This window comes from Scomber japonicus, chromosome 18 (assembly GCF_027409825.1).
Source record: "Scomber japonicus isolate fScoJap1 chromosome 18, fScoJap1.pri, whole genome shotgun sequence".
Lineage (NCBI taxonomy): Eukaryota > Metazoa > Chordata > Actinopteri > Scombriformes > Scombridae > Scomber > Scomber japonicus.
Window position 1 is genome coordinate 26,112,385 of NC_070595.1, and position 14,142 is coordinate 26,126,526.

At 43.2% G+C, this 14,142-nt stretch overlaps 1 protein-coding gene across 1 annotated transcript in view; it reads right to left on the bottom strand.

Moving 5' to 3' along the window:
• gas7a (growth arrest-specific 7a) overlaps positions 1-14,142 on the bottom strand; it is a 34,908-nt gene that overhangs the window by 6,446 nt on the left and 14,320 nt on the right. The window contains exons 5-6 of the mRNA XM_053338274.1: positions 4,448-4,526; positions 2,409-2,540 (exon numbers count right to left, since the gene is read on the bottom strand). Coding sequence (XP_053194249.1) covers positions 2,409-2,540; positions 4,448-4,526 — 211 coding nt within the window. The remainder of the gene's footprint in view (positions 1-2,408; positions 2,541-4,447; positions 4,527-14,142) is intronic.

A 14,142-nucleotide genomic window follows, 5' to 3' on the forward strand; every position in this document is an offset into this window, starting at 1 on the left:
GGAGGCAGGGAGGGAGGGAGGGAAGGAGGAAGGAAGGAAGGAAGGAAGAGAGGGAGGGAGGGAGGGAGGGAGGGAGGGAGGGAGGGAGGGAGGAAGGAAGGAAGGAAGAACAGATGAAGGAAGGAAGAAAGGAAGGACAGATGAAGGAAGGAAGAAAGGACAGAAGGAGGGAACATTTACCCTAACAGCTGAACTTAGATCTGAGGAAGGAAGGAAGGAAGGAAGGAAGGAAGGAAGGAAGGACAGAGGAAGGACCCGGGAGGACAACAGGAAGGTTAAAGAGTCTGTATCTCCTGGTGCACGTTGTCTGTTTAAGGGTTAAAGTCTTTCCAAAACATAAATCAACAGAAGCAACAGTGCATAAACAATCTGCTGAAAACGTTAGCGTATGTACGGCTAACGAGCTACAGACGGACTCCAAGGCTGAGAGTCAGTATATCATTATGTGAGCTAACTACATTAGCTTGTGACCTGCCACTGTTATTGTAAGCTGCTAATGTCCCATGTGAGAATAGATATACATAGCAACTAGGTAACTAAGCGGGCTGTGGCTTATCAAACAGTCAAATAGGTAAAAAATACTATGTGAAGTTGTTTGTGTGTAAAGCAGGCGTGTCAAACTCATACAGCCCAATTTGAGCTCATGTGGACCGGATCATTAAAAAGATGGAAGGAAAGAGGGAAGAAAAAAAGGAAGGAAGGAAGGAACGAAAAGGAGACAGGAAAGAAAGATGGAAGGAGGGAGGGAGGGAGGGAAGAAAGATATGATGGACGGACAGAATGATGGATGGAAGAAAGGGAGGAAGAACAGAAGAAAGGAAGTAAGGAAAGATGGAAGGAAGGATAAAAGGAACGAAAGGAAGACAGGAAGGAAAGAAAGGGAGGAAGGAAATATGGAAAGAAGGACAGAAGGAAGGAAGGTAGGAAGGTAGGAAGGAAGGATGAAAAGAAGGAAGGAAGGAGGGATGAAAAGAAGGAAGGAAGGAGGGATGAAAAAAAGGAAGAAAGGAAGGAAGGAAGGAAGGTGGCCGGAATGGACCCCTCAGTGGGCCGGTTCTGGCTGAAGGATAAAAGGAACGAAAGGAAGACAGGGAGGAAAGAAAGGGAGGAAGGAAATATGGAAAGAAGGACAGAAGGAAGGAAGGAAGGAAGGAAGCAAGGAAGGAGGGATGAAAATAAGGAAGGAAGGAAGCAAGGAAGGAAGGAAGGAAGGAAGGTGGGCGGAATGGACCCCTCGGGTGGGCCGGTTCTGGCTGAAGGATAAAAGGAACGAAAGGAAGACAGGAAGGAAAGAAAGGGAGGAAGGAAATATGGAAAGAAGGACAGAAGGACAGGAGGTAGGAAGGTAGGAAGGAAGGAAGGAAGGAAGGAAATATGGAAAGAAGGACAGAAGGAAGGAAGGTAGGAAGGAAGGAGGGATGAAAAGAAGGAAGGAAGGAGGGATGAAAAGAAGGAAGGAAGGAGGGATAAAAAGAAAGAAGGAAGGAAGGAAAGAAGGAGGGCCGGAATGGACCCCTCGGTGGGCCGGTTCTGGCTGAAGGATAAAAGGAACGAAAGGAAGACAGGAAGGAAGGAAAGGGAGGAAGGAAATATGGAAAGAAGGACAGAAGGACAGAAGGAAGGAAGGAAGGAAGGAAGCAAGGAAGGAGGGATGAAAAGAAGGAAGGAAGGAGGGATGAAAAGAAGGAAGGAGGGAGGGATGAAAAGAAGGAAGGAAGGAAGGAAGGAAGGAGGGCCGGAATGGACCCCTCGGTGGGCCGGTTCTGGCTGAAGGATAAAAGGAACGAAAGGAAGACAGGAAGGAAAGAAAGGGAGGAAGGAAATATGGAAAGAAGGACAGAAGGAAGGAAGGAAGGAGGGATGAAAAGAAGGAAGGAAGGAAGAAAGGAAGGAAGGAAGGGAGGAAGGAATGGAGGCACCATAAAATTGTAAAAAAAATATAGCAAATGTTTTATCTACTGACTGATGTAGAAACGTTAATAAAAGGAAAATGCAGTTAAGAGTGATTAAACCTACTTCCTCCTCTCTCTGCTTTAGCTTTCTTCTTTTTTTTATTTCAGACTGCAGCATCCACATTATGCTTCCACCCACTGCAAGACGCTTTTAAAAACGCATTGCAATGCAAAAAAAAATAAAAGACAGAAATGATTTGTGTGTATGTGTGTGTGTGTGTGTGTACGGAGAAAAACAAATTCATTCATGAAATGATTTAGCAGGTGGGAAGAAGCAGCGAAGTAGTTCACTATCATGTACGAAGTGTAGGAGTTACTGGAGATCTTTTCATTATGTAATCTTCCTCATATAAACAAACATTGATTTGTATTTTCTTTTGCTGACTCCTGAGATTCACTTTGGGGAATGTGTAGTATCTTTAACTAAGTATCACACACTGGGATGTCTAGATGTACCTTCTCCACACTTGCGTAGCGACTAGCCAGCTGCTTCCTGAGGTCGGCGATGTGATGGTCGTACTTTTTCAGGTCCTTCTTGAAGTTGTCGCCTCTGAACGTCAGCAGTGGTTTCTCTACCTCACTGTGGAGCTGTTGGTAAAGTACAGGATGATAACCATGCTTATTATTAGTGGTGGGCATAGATTAATTTTTTAAATCTAGATTAATCTCACTGTAATCTTGGAATTAATCTAGATTAACCTAGATTAAAATGGCTCATTTGAATTCTGCCGAAGGCATTCAGAGTGTGTGTGCTACCCAAATAATGACTAAAAGTAAGTCTTTGAGAACGGGTTTAGACCAGGGGCTCATCTCCTGTTTCCAAAATGCATCACAAACTTGAGAAAGCTGTTCTACTATGATAGGTATACATCCGCGCCAAAATATCAAGGTGAAAGTCATCATAGCTTGCGTAGTATAGACCCAGCTCCCTACCCAACTTTGAGAATAGATTAACGGCAATATTTTTTTTATCGCCCGGTAAGAGTCTCACGTTCCACTACTTATTATACATGTGAAGAAGATAAAGACCTCCATGTTTGAAAAGCACGACATAATGATATTCTCCAACCTTGTAAGGATCATAACCCATCAGTGTCCCACCTGTTTTGTCAGGACTATATATGACGCCCTAATGTATGTAAATGTATGCAAATGGTGAATAAATTATGGACTGGAAAGTAAAATCTATATATGAGTAGTACAGCCCGGAAAAAACACCTGGGACTATACAACCTCATCAATATTACATTTTGGTTAGTTTTATCAACATGAAACCCCTATTCATACTTCTTATAGGAAGCACTGTGTTGAAAATATATTGTTCAGGTATTCAGGAGCTCCTTAATTGAACAAGGATTTTCAATTAATTGTTTCTATTTGTGGCAGCAAAACAGCTTTACTGCACATCTACCTAGTATATTAAATTATAGTTGTGTGCAAAATCCATTTTCTGAAATCAATGTCTCTTGATGAAGTTTTAAAGTGATTTACAAGTTTATTAAAACCCTGGAAAAGTATTACCTACTAAAGCCTGTTCTACTAAGAGAGATCCATAACCATAAAGAAACAATTACACTGTTTCACTGACCAAACACTTGTCCCATAATAAGAAATTGTGTTTTTTTTGCACCTCAATAAACCACAGAGGGCTCGTCAGCAGTGTTTGCTCTCCGTGCAGAATGCCAAAGCTAGCAGCTATAGCTTAAACACAGCTCATTACAAACTCAGAGGAGAAATATGAGCTGGAGCTTCTGTAGGCTTGATAAGACTCTCTGGCTAACCAGGCATTACCTTCTCCTTACCCCTGTTCATAATGAGGCATGGAGTGTCAGAGTGCTAGTGGAGCAGGGATGAGCATGCACGGCCCTGAATGTGGGCTCGTCAAAACACGCAACTAATTAATTATACAACAGAGGGCTATGAAAAGCTCTGAGCATTATTTAAGGCTGCATCTGAAGCCAGTGTGCGGTTTCTGCATCGCTGGTAATCGGACTCTGGACGGCTCATTTTCTTCAGTCAACACAGACAAGGTTGAGGTAAATAACACCCGTCACCTCAGGATGTGGTCACATCAGATATCCATTACTTCAGATGATTGAAAACATTTAACTTGACCTGAAGGGGCAAAAAAACTGAACCGAGGGGCTTCCACAGAGGCGTGAAACAAGACTCCTTCTATAGAGAAAGCTATGAATTCATAAATGTAACCTGAGCTATTACTTTTTACTTTTTTTACTCCTAAAATCTTTAAGTTACTGCAACCAATGATTGCTTTTACTACCGATTCATCATTTAGTCTATAAAATGTCAAGAGAGAGGAAAAAGGCCGTTATAATTTCCCCGAGCTGAAGGTGGAGTCTTCAGGTTGCTTGTTTTATTTGACCATAAATTCAAGTTGACTTTACTACCGTACATGACAGAACGAAGCAGCAAAGCCTCACATGTTAGAAGCTGAAACTAGAGCATGTTCAGTATTATGAAGATCCTATAAGCACCTTGTTGGAGAACTTTAGATGAACCTCGGCTTCATCGTGCAGACTCTTCTTCAGCTGAGTCCAGGCTTCTCCCAGAGTCCTGAGAAAAGATTGTACAATGAATGAAACCCAAAACAATCTTTAGAGAGATTAATATCATTTACATTCAAATTGAACTTCTTTCCTTCCTTCCTCCCTCTTTCTTTAATTTTTCCTTCCTTCCTTCCTTCCTTCTTTCCTTCCTTCCTTCCTCCTTACGCCTTTCCTTCCTTCCTCCCGGTTTCCTTCCTCCTCTCCTTCCTTCCTTCCTTCCTTCCTCCCTGCTTTCCTTCCTCCTTTCCTTCCTTCCTCCCCGGTTTCCTTCCTTCCTTCCTTCCTTCCTTCCTTCCTCCCTCCCTGCTTTCCTTCCTCCTTACGCCTTTCCTTCCTTCCTCCTCTCCTTACTCCTTTCCTTACTTCCTTCCTTCCTCCCTTACTTCTCTCCTTACTTCCTTCCTCCCTCCCTCTTTACTCCTTTCCTTCCTTCCTTCCTCCCTCCCTCTTTACTCCTTCCCTTCATTCTCTCCTTCCTTCCTTCCTTCCTCCCTCCTTCCTTCCTTCCTTCCTTCCTTCTTTCCTCCCTTCCTTGACCTGAAGACAACAGGAGGGTTAAAGAGCAGTGTAAGAATTATGGTTTAAAACTGAAGCATGAAGTCGAGGTATAAGTTGTGATGGGTGCTGCTGAGCTCCAAAATCTCCTATCTCATCATAACTGATAGAACAAATGGTCAAATCTACACAGACAAAATAACACTGGTTGTAAAAGGGACAATAGTTCAATGTTCACACTCTATGAGAAATCATTTTCCTTTCTTTTAATTCTCTGAACCTACAAAAACACTCAAGTTGGACTCAAGCTCGTATCTCCATTTGTTGCCTTTTCATGGGTTGAACAAAAATGCTCCATAATTGTGGAATCACCAGATAAGGAAAGCATCCATAATTGACTGTAACTTGAGCCAAAGCCTTATCTTTTCCTTTCTACTGATTGTGAGATCTCCTCAAAGGTTTCTGTTATTTTGCTGAGAGACAAACATGAAAGAAACTATCCGTTCATTGGTTAGATAACAGTGTTTGAAAGGTGTATGAAACAAAGAAGAGGTAGTGTGGGAATATGTCCATTTTTAAAAGAAACCGTATCTTTAGACACACTTCTGTTAATTACTAAATCTATGTCCTGTTTAGCTGAAGGAGACACACACACACACACACACACACACACACACACACACACACACACACACACACACACAGAGTTAAGTCTTTACAGCGACTGTTTACTGCACTCACCCTTCCTCTTGTGCTGCCAGGGGGCTCAGAGACAGTTTGGAAAGGTTCTTGGCATACTCCTCCTCAATCTTTATCCTGAAACACAAAGAGAAAGATGGGAAACTGTGAGCTGCTTGCTTTAAGAGAAGGCGGACAGTGCTTTAGTGAAGTGGGACAAAGAAAAAAAAAAAAGTGTTTCAACAGAGATCATTTTTAACCCTCCTGTTGTCCTCGAGTGAAGGAAGGGAGAGAGGAATAAAGAAGGAAAGGAGGAAGGAAAGGAAGGAAGAAGGAAGGAAAGGAGAGAGGGAGGAAGGAAAGGAAGGTAGTAGGGAAGGAAGGGAGGAGAGGAAAGAAGGAAGGGAGGAAGGAAAGGAGGAAGGAAATGAGGAAGGAAGGGAGGAAGAAGGAAGGAAAGGAGGGAGGGAGAAGGAAGGAGGAAGGAAGGTAGGAAGGAAGGAGAGAAGGAAGGGAGGGAGGAAAGGAAAGAAGGAATGGAGGACGGAAAGGAAAGGAAAGGAAAGGAGGAAGGAAGGAAGGGAGGAAGGGAGGAAAGGAAAGAAAAAAGGGAGGAAAGAAAGGAAAGAAGAAAGGTAGGAGGGAGGGAGGGAGAGAGGAAGAAAGAAGGAAAGGAGAAAGGAAGGTAGGAAGGAAGGAGAGAAGGAAGGAAGCGTGGAAAGGAAAGAAGGAAGGGCGGAAGGAAAGAAGGAAGGAAGGAAGGTTAAGGGAATGACAGAAACTTCTACAACAATTTGACACAGAGGCTGAAGACCAGATTTAGCACAGAGCTCTGAGCTCTGAGTCTTTAAACATCAATAAACTCATTGTTGCTTGTGAGAAACTCTCTGTCAGTATTTCACACAGCAGCCCTGTTTCCATTCATTTCCATCTCAATTTTAAGAGATGGAAATGAGGATACGCTCATATTTGCCCTAAACTATTCATTCAAGCGGGACAGCCATGTGTTTGTGCCCTTTGTGGTCTTCACTTCCTGCGCCGGGTCTCACATTTACCATCCACACCTGAGTAAATCTGTCACCTAAAGAAGGTCACAAGGCTCGTTCTTACTTTTAATGTTCGGATACTCCCGGCGCCGAGCAACACAGAAAGGTCAGCAGAGAGAAAAAGTCTACTTTCTTTCTAAAGAATTTGGGAGACGGTGGCTTTAACCCTCCTGTTGTCCTTCAGTCAAGGAAGGAAGGGAGGGAGGAAGAAGGAAGGAAAGGAAAGGAGGGAAGGAGGGAAGGAAGGAAAGGAGGGAGGAAAGAAAGATTGAAGGAGGTAAGGAAGGAAAGGAGGGAGGAAGGAGGGAGGGAGGAAAGAAGGAAGGAAGGAAAGGAGGGAGGAAGGAAAAGGAGGAAGGAAGAAGGGAAGGAAGGAAAGGAGGGAGGTAAGAAGGAAGGAAAGGAGGGAAGGAGGGAAGGTAGGAAAGGAGGGAGGAAAGAAGGAAGGAAAAGAGGGAGGAAGGAGGGAAGAAAGAAGGAAGGAAAGGAGGAAGGAAAGCAGGAAAGAAGGAAGGAAGGAAGGAAGGAAGGAAGGAAGGAAGGAAGGAAAGAAAGAGAGAAGGAAGAAGGAAGGAAAGAAGGGAGGAAGGAAGGAGGGAGGAAAGAAAGAGAGAAAGAGGTAAGGAAGGAAAGGAGGAAGGAAAGAAGGGTGGAAAGGAGGGAGGGAGGAAGAAGGAAGGAAGGAAGGAAGGACAGGAGGAAGGAAGGAAGGAAGGACGGAAAGAAGGAACAGTCAAAACAGGGGTCAGCTTGACCTGGGAGGACGACACAAAGGTTAAATGTGTGACTAGGTTTATTCAAAGCAGGAAATCCTCATTAACTTCTCACCATCTATACGTGAATAGAGCTTTTGTAGAATGAAGTGGAGCTAATTATATCGAGCAGCGTGAGATCGGACGTATAAAAGTTTAAACGTCATTGCTTGTTATTCATTTTGCCTTTGACATCCTGATTTGGATTCAGTAGCAGCAGCTAATCTGTGAATTCCCCGTGTGTTCGCTCGCCTAATTGGGCTCAACAGCTCCTTTAATTAATGAGTGCAAGAATAAATTGCAACACTGCTGTTAGACAAACACCATTCACATCCTCTGCTTTTTATAAACTGAGCTCTCTCTGGATTGTTTTTGCATCCAATATTCATATTTATGTTTCAAATGATTATACAGAAAAATGTCATGATTTTAATGATGATCTTTCTGCTCCAGTTTTTAATCATTTGTAAGCATTTTTTTCATATATCGTCAAAATAATGAGATTTACTTTATATTTGACACTATATGACATGATTTATATCATAGACTGTATAAAAGAAATGGACGTAACATCCGTGACGTCACCCATTGGTTTGTGGACTGCTGCTCGGAAGCCAATAGTTTCTAATCTAGGCAGCGCCATCTTGAAAATTTCAGGTGCATGCTGGGAAAAATAAAAACACGGATTCTACTTATATGGGCATGAGGCGGGGCCATGGGCGGAGCGGGGAGGTTGCTATGGTTGCGAGGGCTGCATCTCAAGGACATTGGTCAATCAACCTGTCAATCAGGACGTAGCCACACCCTAATGCATACCCTGCTTTATCATCACATATAAAATCAGGGAGGCCAAAATGTCCCAAATGAACATCATACTGCATTGAAGAAGGCTTTAAACTAGCGATTGAGACCATAAACACATTTTGAAAACGTTTACTGAGGTTAGAAATCAAGTGAGAAGTTGGTGAATTCTCCATTGACTTGTATAGAGACGGTCGCCCCCTGGTGGCCTTTTGATAGAATGCAGTTCTAAGTTACTTCCGCGTTGGCCTCATTTCAGAGGACCGGAGCTAATTTATATTCATTTCACGGAGCAGAAAGTGTCTTTTTATTTTGGGTATAAGCGGCTATGAAGTAAGATTTGTATATATAATGTAATAAAGTACAGGAAATGTCATTAATATGAATGCCAGTATATATTTTAACCAAATAATGTGGCTTGAATGACTCAACATTTTCATAGTGCCACCAGAAGTAAAGAAGCTGTTGGTGATAACACAAAGATAAACCTCAAGAGACTTCTGTTGAACGCTGACTGACCCAGATATAAACAGCAACACATTTAAGTTTTATTAGGAAAAGTTTGTTGAGTTGAGTTTTTTTTTTTGGCTAGAGGAAATCTGGGTCTGCAGTGTTTAATGACAGATTATATCAATAATGCTATTTTATGCTGCTTGTTTGGTCTGAAACATTTTTAAATCACACACCTCCCACACACACACACACACACACACACACACACGCACACACACACACTGAGAGAGTAGCTGTTATTCCCTCTGCCAACAGTGAAGCCTGTCGGTGATGTGCAGCTCCTGGTGAGAAGCCAGGACCATGATATTTACAAGAATTGGCAAGATTGAGTTTGTTGGGGGGAAAAAAACTCATTGAAAAAAAAAAAAGGAGTATGTTAAGGATAAGGCTGGCAAGGATCTACAGTATATGTGTTAGTTAATCTCTTATACTCTCTGTGGCTATTTGCCCAACACCCACCTCGTTTCTACTGAATACATGGTGTATAAAAAAAAGCAGAATAGTCCTAGAATAGCTGGCCACTGCAGGTTTAAGCTATCCTTACTCAAATAGGAATAAATCATTCATTTGTTAGGGACTATTTTTTGTGGCGGATGAATCCACATTTGGTGCTTTTATGAGTATTTCTTGCAGCAGGATAGTGTGTGTGTGTGTGTGTGTGTGTGTGTGTGTGTGTGTGTGTGGATTGAGGTTCATGGTGATGTAGGAACATGTGACCCAGTGCAGCAGTCCAGAGGCTCATTGATGTGTTTTTAATTATTTTTGGACAACAATGGAGCTCTGTGGCACAAAAGAAAAAGATCTATCAGGCTTTGGGTTCACATACAATGCTTGTAAGTAGATCAATATGATGTTAGTTTTGTTTTTTTTCACTTGATTTATGAGCAATAAGAGAAATACTGAATATCATCAGAATAATCTATAAACATACTCTACCTTGCTGACACCTTAAATTCAAAAGCTGGATTCATAATATCTACAAACCCCCCCGAAAAAGCCTCTCTGGATCCATCAGGGGGGATAATATCTGCATCCAAAGCATATTTAATTAATTCATCTGCATTCAACAAGCTATAACAGCAGAGTCGAATCCTATCTGGATTTTACCTCTCGTGGATAAACTCGGACATTTCCTTCTGCATCTGTTTGCCCTTCAGCTGCTTCTGCAGAAGGACCTCGAAGCCCGCCACAGAGGTGGTCCCCTGGGGGTCTTTCTTGTCGGTCTGAGGAAGAAGAGACCATGATTCAAACACAACGAGCAGACCAATAAACAACCACAAAGAATTGTCCAGTTAACGTCAGAGGGGGGTTTGTGAGGACGGCCGGTGAGTCACACACTATGTGCATGAACGTGTGACTCACACTCGCATGTCAAGGAGGGCAGGCGTTGAGTGTGTGTGCGTGTCACTCACTGGATGTGGGCAGATGTGTGTGTGTGTGTGTGTTATGTTTGCTTTTGAGCAGAAGAATACCAAACAGGGGAGGAGGGGGATGGGGAAGGGAGGGGAGGGGGTTAGGGTTCGGTGATGTGCAGCCTTGTTTGTGACAGGAGTGATGTGTGTGTGTCGCCACGTGGAACAGAGGTGCCAGATTTATTTCACACAGCAGGTCTGAGCAGCAGGTCAGCGGATGTACGAAAGCATCACGAGCAACATGACACGACAGGCCGCCAACAAGGAGCAACGCCGTGATGAAGGAGGGAAGGAAGCAGGCGTCGGATTTCACTCCATTATGCAGGCTCAATGGCTTCTTCAATACAAATGTAATTTAGGATGGAAATGTATGGAAACTGAAGACTACAGCAGCAACAGCAGCAGCAGCCGCGGCGGAGACATTGGAAGTGATGACTGTGTTTGCAGAGGAGCCGGTCGATCAGCCTTCCACCTGTGATCCACCCACTTCAAACGTGAAAGCCAATTTTCGGTCTTTTGTTGAACGAGCAGAGAAAGTGCTGGATCCATTCTCAACTGGCAAAAAGCATATCGACTGTTTCGTCATGATTTTAGTCTCACAGTAATTGAATACGAGAGTCGAGCTTTTGACTGCAGTGTGCATTTCCCAGCAAAAAGACTTACTGCAGCTTCCTTCATACTGTATGTGCAGAATGGAAAATCAGCTGTCTTTTGTTTCAATAAGACAGGGGTGCCAAACCGGCCCACTTTCCTTTTTGTGTTCTTTTCTTTCCTTCCTTTCTTCCTTCTTTCCTTCCTACCTACCTTCCTTTCTTCATTCCTTCCTTTCTTCTTTCCATCTGTCCTTCCTCCCTTTCTTCCTTCCTACCTTCCTTCCTCCATTTCTCCCATCTGTCCTTCCTTCTTTCCTTCCTTCCTTCTGTCTGTCCTTCCTACCTTTCTTCCCTCTTTCCTTTTGTCCGTCCTTCCTTCCTTCCTTCCTTCCTTCCTTCCTTCCATCTTTTTAATGATCTGGCCCACATGAGGTCAAATTGATCTGCATGTGGCCCTTGAATGAAAATGAGTTTGAAACTTCTGCATTAAGATAAGTTATTACTTCAATTTAATCTTAATGTGACCAATATGAACTAAACCTGCTTAATGCTTCTGCAGCTGTTTTTAAAGTAGCAGGCTTCACTCAGCAGACATTCATGTAGATGCTGTTATATCTGTATTGAGCTAATAGAAGCTGATCATGGATCAATACCCATGATTTATTAGCAAGGCTCAACGTGGACGCTCTCTTTGTAGTCACATATACTTCATGTTATGTTGTGTAATGAGGGACAAACACGCCTCTCTAGATATGGTTTTATGTTCTTCAGAAAAATGTGAGGATTAAAGCTTGATATGCTTTTGAGTTAAAAAGCCAATCAATATAACCAATTAATGAAGCTTCTTTTTCATTTTTTCCCCATTTTTTCAGTCTGGCTTTTATCTGGAATCTATTTTTACGACTCCATTATGTACACAGCTGCTCAATCTCACAGGATTGCCATCATTAACATGTCATGGTTGTTAGCTTTCATGTATACATATATATTAATTAGTATTGTCCATGTGTTGTTTGTGTTTTCCACTCACATCTCCTGGATCTGATTGGGGCTCTAATAAGTGTGGATGTATTTAAGAAGTTGACATTTTCAGTAAATGAGGAGAAACATAAGTGAAATCCTGCAACTACTGTCTATTATTTTACTCTCTTCTCTTTTTAAAATATATTTTAATATTGAAACAGTTTTACTTGTCTGCTCTTTCCTCTTGTTTTACATTTCAAGCAATTTGAGCCACATTTTACAGCTGGTTTAGATAAAAGCGGTTCTTATCATCATTAAAATATCACAAAGGATAGATGTAGGTTCTGTGTTTTAGTCAAACTCACCCAGAAGTAATCGCAGTAACTCCATTCGTTGGGTTTGAGGAGCTGCTGCTCCGGGCCTTCTCCAGGAAGAGGGAAAGTCACGCAATTGATCTGAAGAGAAGAAACAGAGACAACGAGAAGTGACCTAAATGATGAGAAATAGTGAGAAATAACAGAGCTGCTGAAAGGCTGTGAGCCAAACACCTCTGTGAGGATTTACTTGGACTGAGAGATGTGAGCAGCGGAGTCTGTGGGAAATGATATTGGTGAAAGAGCGAGGCCTGGGTTTCATTTGGATCATGCAGATGAGAGGAAAAAAGGTCAGGCATGAGTAAACATATGAATGTGGTGATGTTGGTCATCCAGAAGGTGACCCATGAGCCCTCAGGGAGGGGAGAGACACACAGAGAGGGAGAGACACACACGGAGAGAGAGAGAGAGAGAGAGAGAGAGAGAGAGAGAGAGAGAGAGAGAGAGAGAGAGAGAGAGAGAGAGGAGAGAGAGAGAGAGAGAGAGAGAGACACACACACACACACAGAGGGAGAGAGACACAGAGAGAGAGACAAAGGGAGAGAGAGAGACACACAGAGAGAGAGACACAGAGAGAGAGAGACACACACAGGGAGAGAGAGACACATAGGGAGAGAGAGAGAGAGAGAGACGCAAAGAGAGAGAGAGAGAGAGAGAGAGAGAGAGAGAGAGAGAGAGAGAGAGAGAGAGAGAGAGAGAGAGAGAGAGAGAGAGAGAGAGAGAGAGAGAGAGAGAGAGAGAGAGAGAGAGAGAGACTTGACCACTCGAAAACAAAGAGAAACCTTTTCTACTGTGTCCCTCCCAACTGAACAAACAGACTTTATATACACTTGAGAATATGTTGAGTTCCAGATAAACACTGGAGAGAGAGAGAGAGACCCCACCCCCCCCCCCCATCATCATCATCAGCCTGAATACAGACTCCATGGTCCACAGCATCTTCAATTACGGTTGGGGCTGCAATTATGTAATGTTCACCATCTGTGAGCCCTCCCTCCTGGCACTGCAAGATACCCTCTGTGCCATGTCAACCACTGCTGCAACACTACAGGGCATTCAGACTCAGAGGAGGATGCTTACTTCAACAAACACAGAAACACACTGACTGACTCACAGTGATTACAACACCAGTTCATCTCTGTACCGCTGTCACAAAGACTGAAGAAAAACAGGGGAACGGTTACGAGCCGACTCGACCGAACGGCCTCATTCTCTCTCTCTCTCTCTTTACTCTGTATATGTCAAATAAAAGGTGTAACAGGAAGGATTTGAGTCATTTGAGCAAATTGAAATCATGATGGTTGCACAGAGAGCAGCAGAGGAAAGCAAAGGAGATCAAAGATGTGATGTCGGTAAGTTGAATTTTCTTTGGATAGATTTCTTGCTGAGCCCTAAGGATCAGCATCAGGATGTGCAGTGAATATAGAGCAGTGGCCATGATGGAAACTGCAGGTCATGTGACACTTTCTGACCCACAAAAACTGGGTTGGAATTTTAAAAAAATCACACAAATGCCACAAAATGTCCACTTTTAGATCCAGTAAGTGAATCAGTTTATTACTCATGTTTCATTAACCCTCCTGTTGTCCTTGAGTCAAGGAAGGGAGGGAGGGAGGAAGAAGGAAGGAAGGAAAGGAGGAAGGAAGGAGGGAAGGAAGAAGGAAGGAAAGGAGGGAGGGAGGAGGGAGGGAGGGAAGGAAGGAAGGAAAGGAGGGAGGGAGGAAGGAGGGAAGGAAGGGAAAGGAGGAAGGAAAGGAGGGAGGACAGAAGGAAGGAAAGGAGGGAGGGAGGAGGGAAGGAAGAGAGAAGGAGTAAGGAAGGAAAGGAGGAAGGAATGAAGGAAGGAAGGAAAGGAGGGAGGAAGAAGGAAGGAAGGAAAAGATTGAGGAAGGAGGGAAGGAAGAAGGAAGGAAAGGAGGGAGGGAGGAAGAAGGAAGGAAGGAAGGAAAGGAGGGAGGGAGGAGGAAGGAAGGAAAAGATGGAGGAAGGAGGAAGG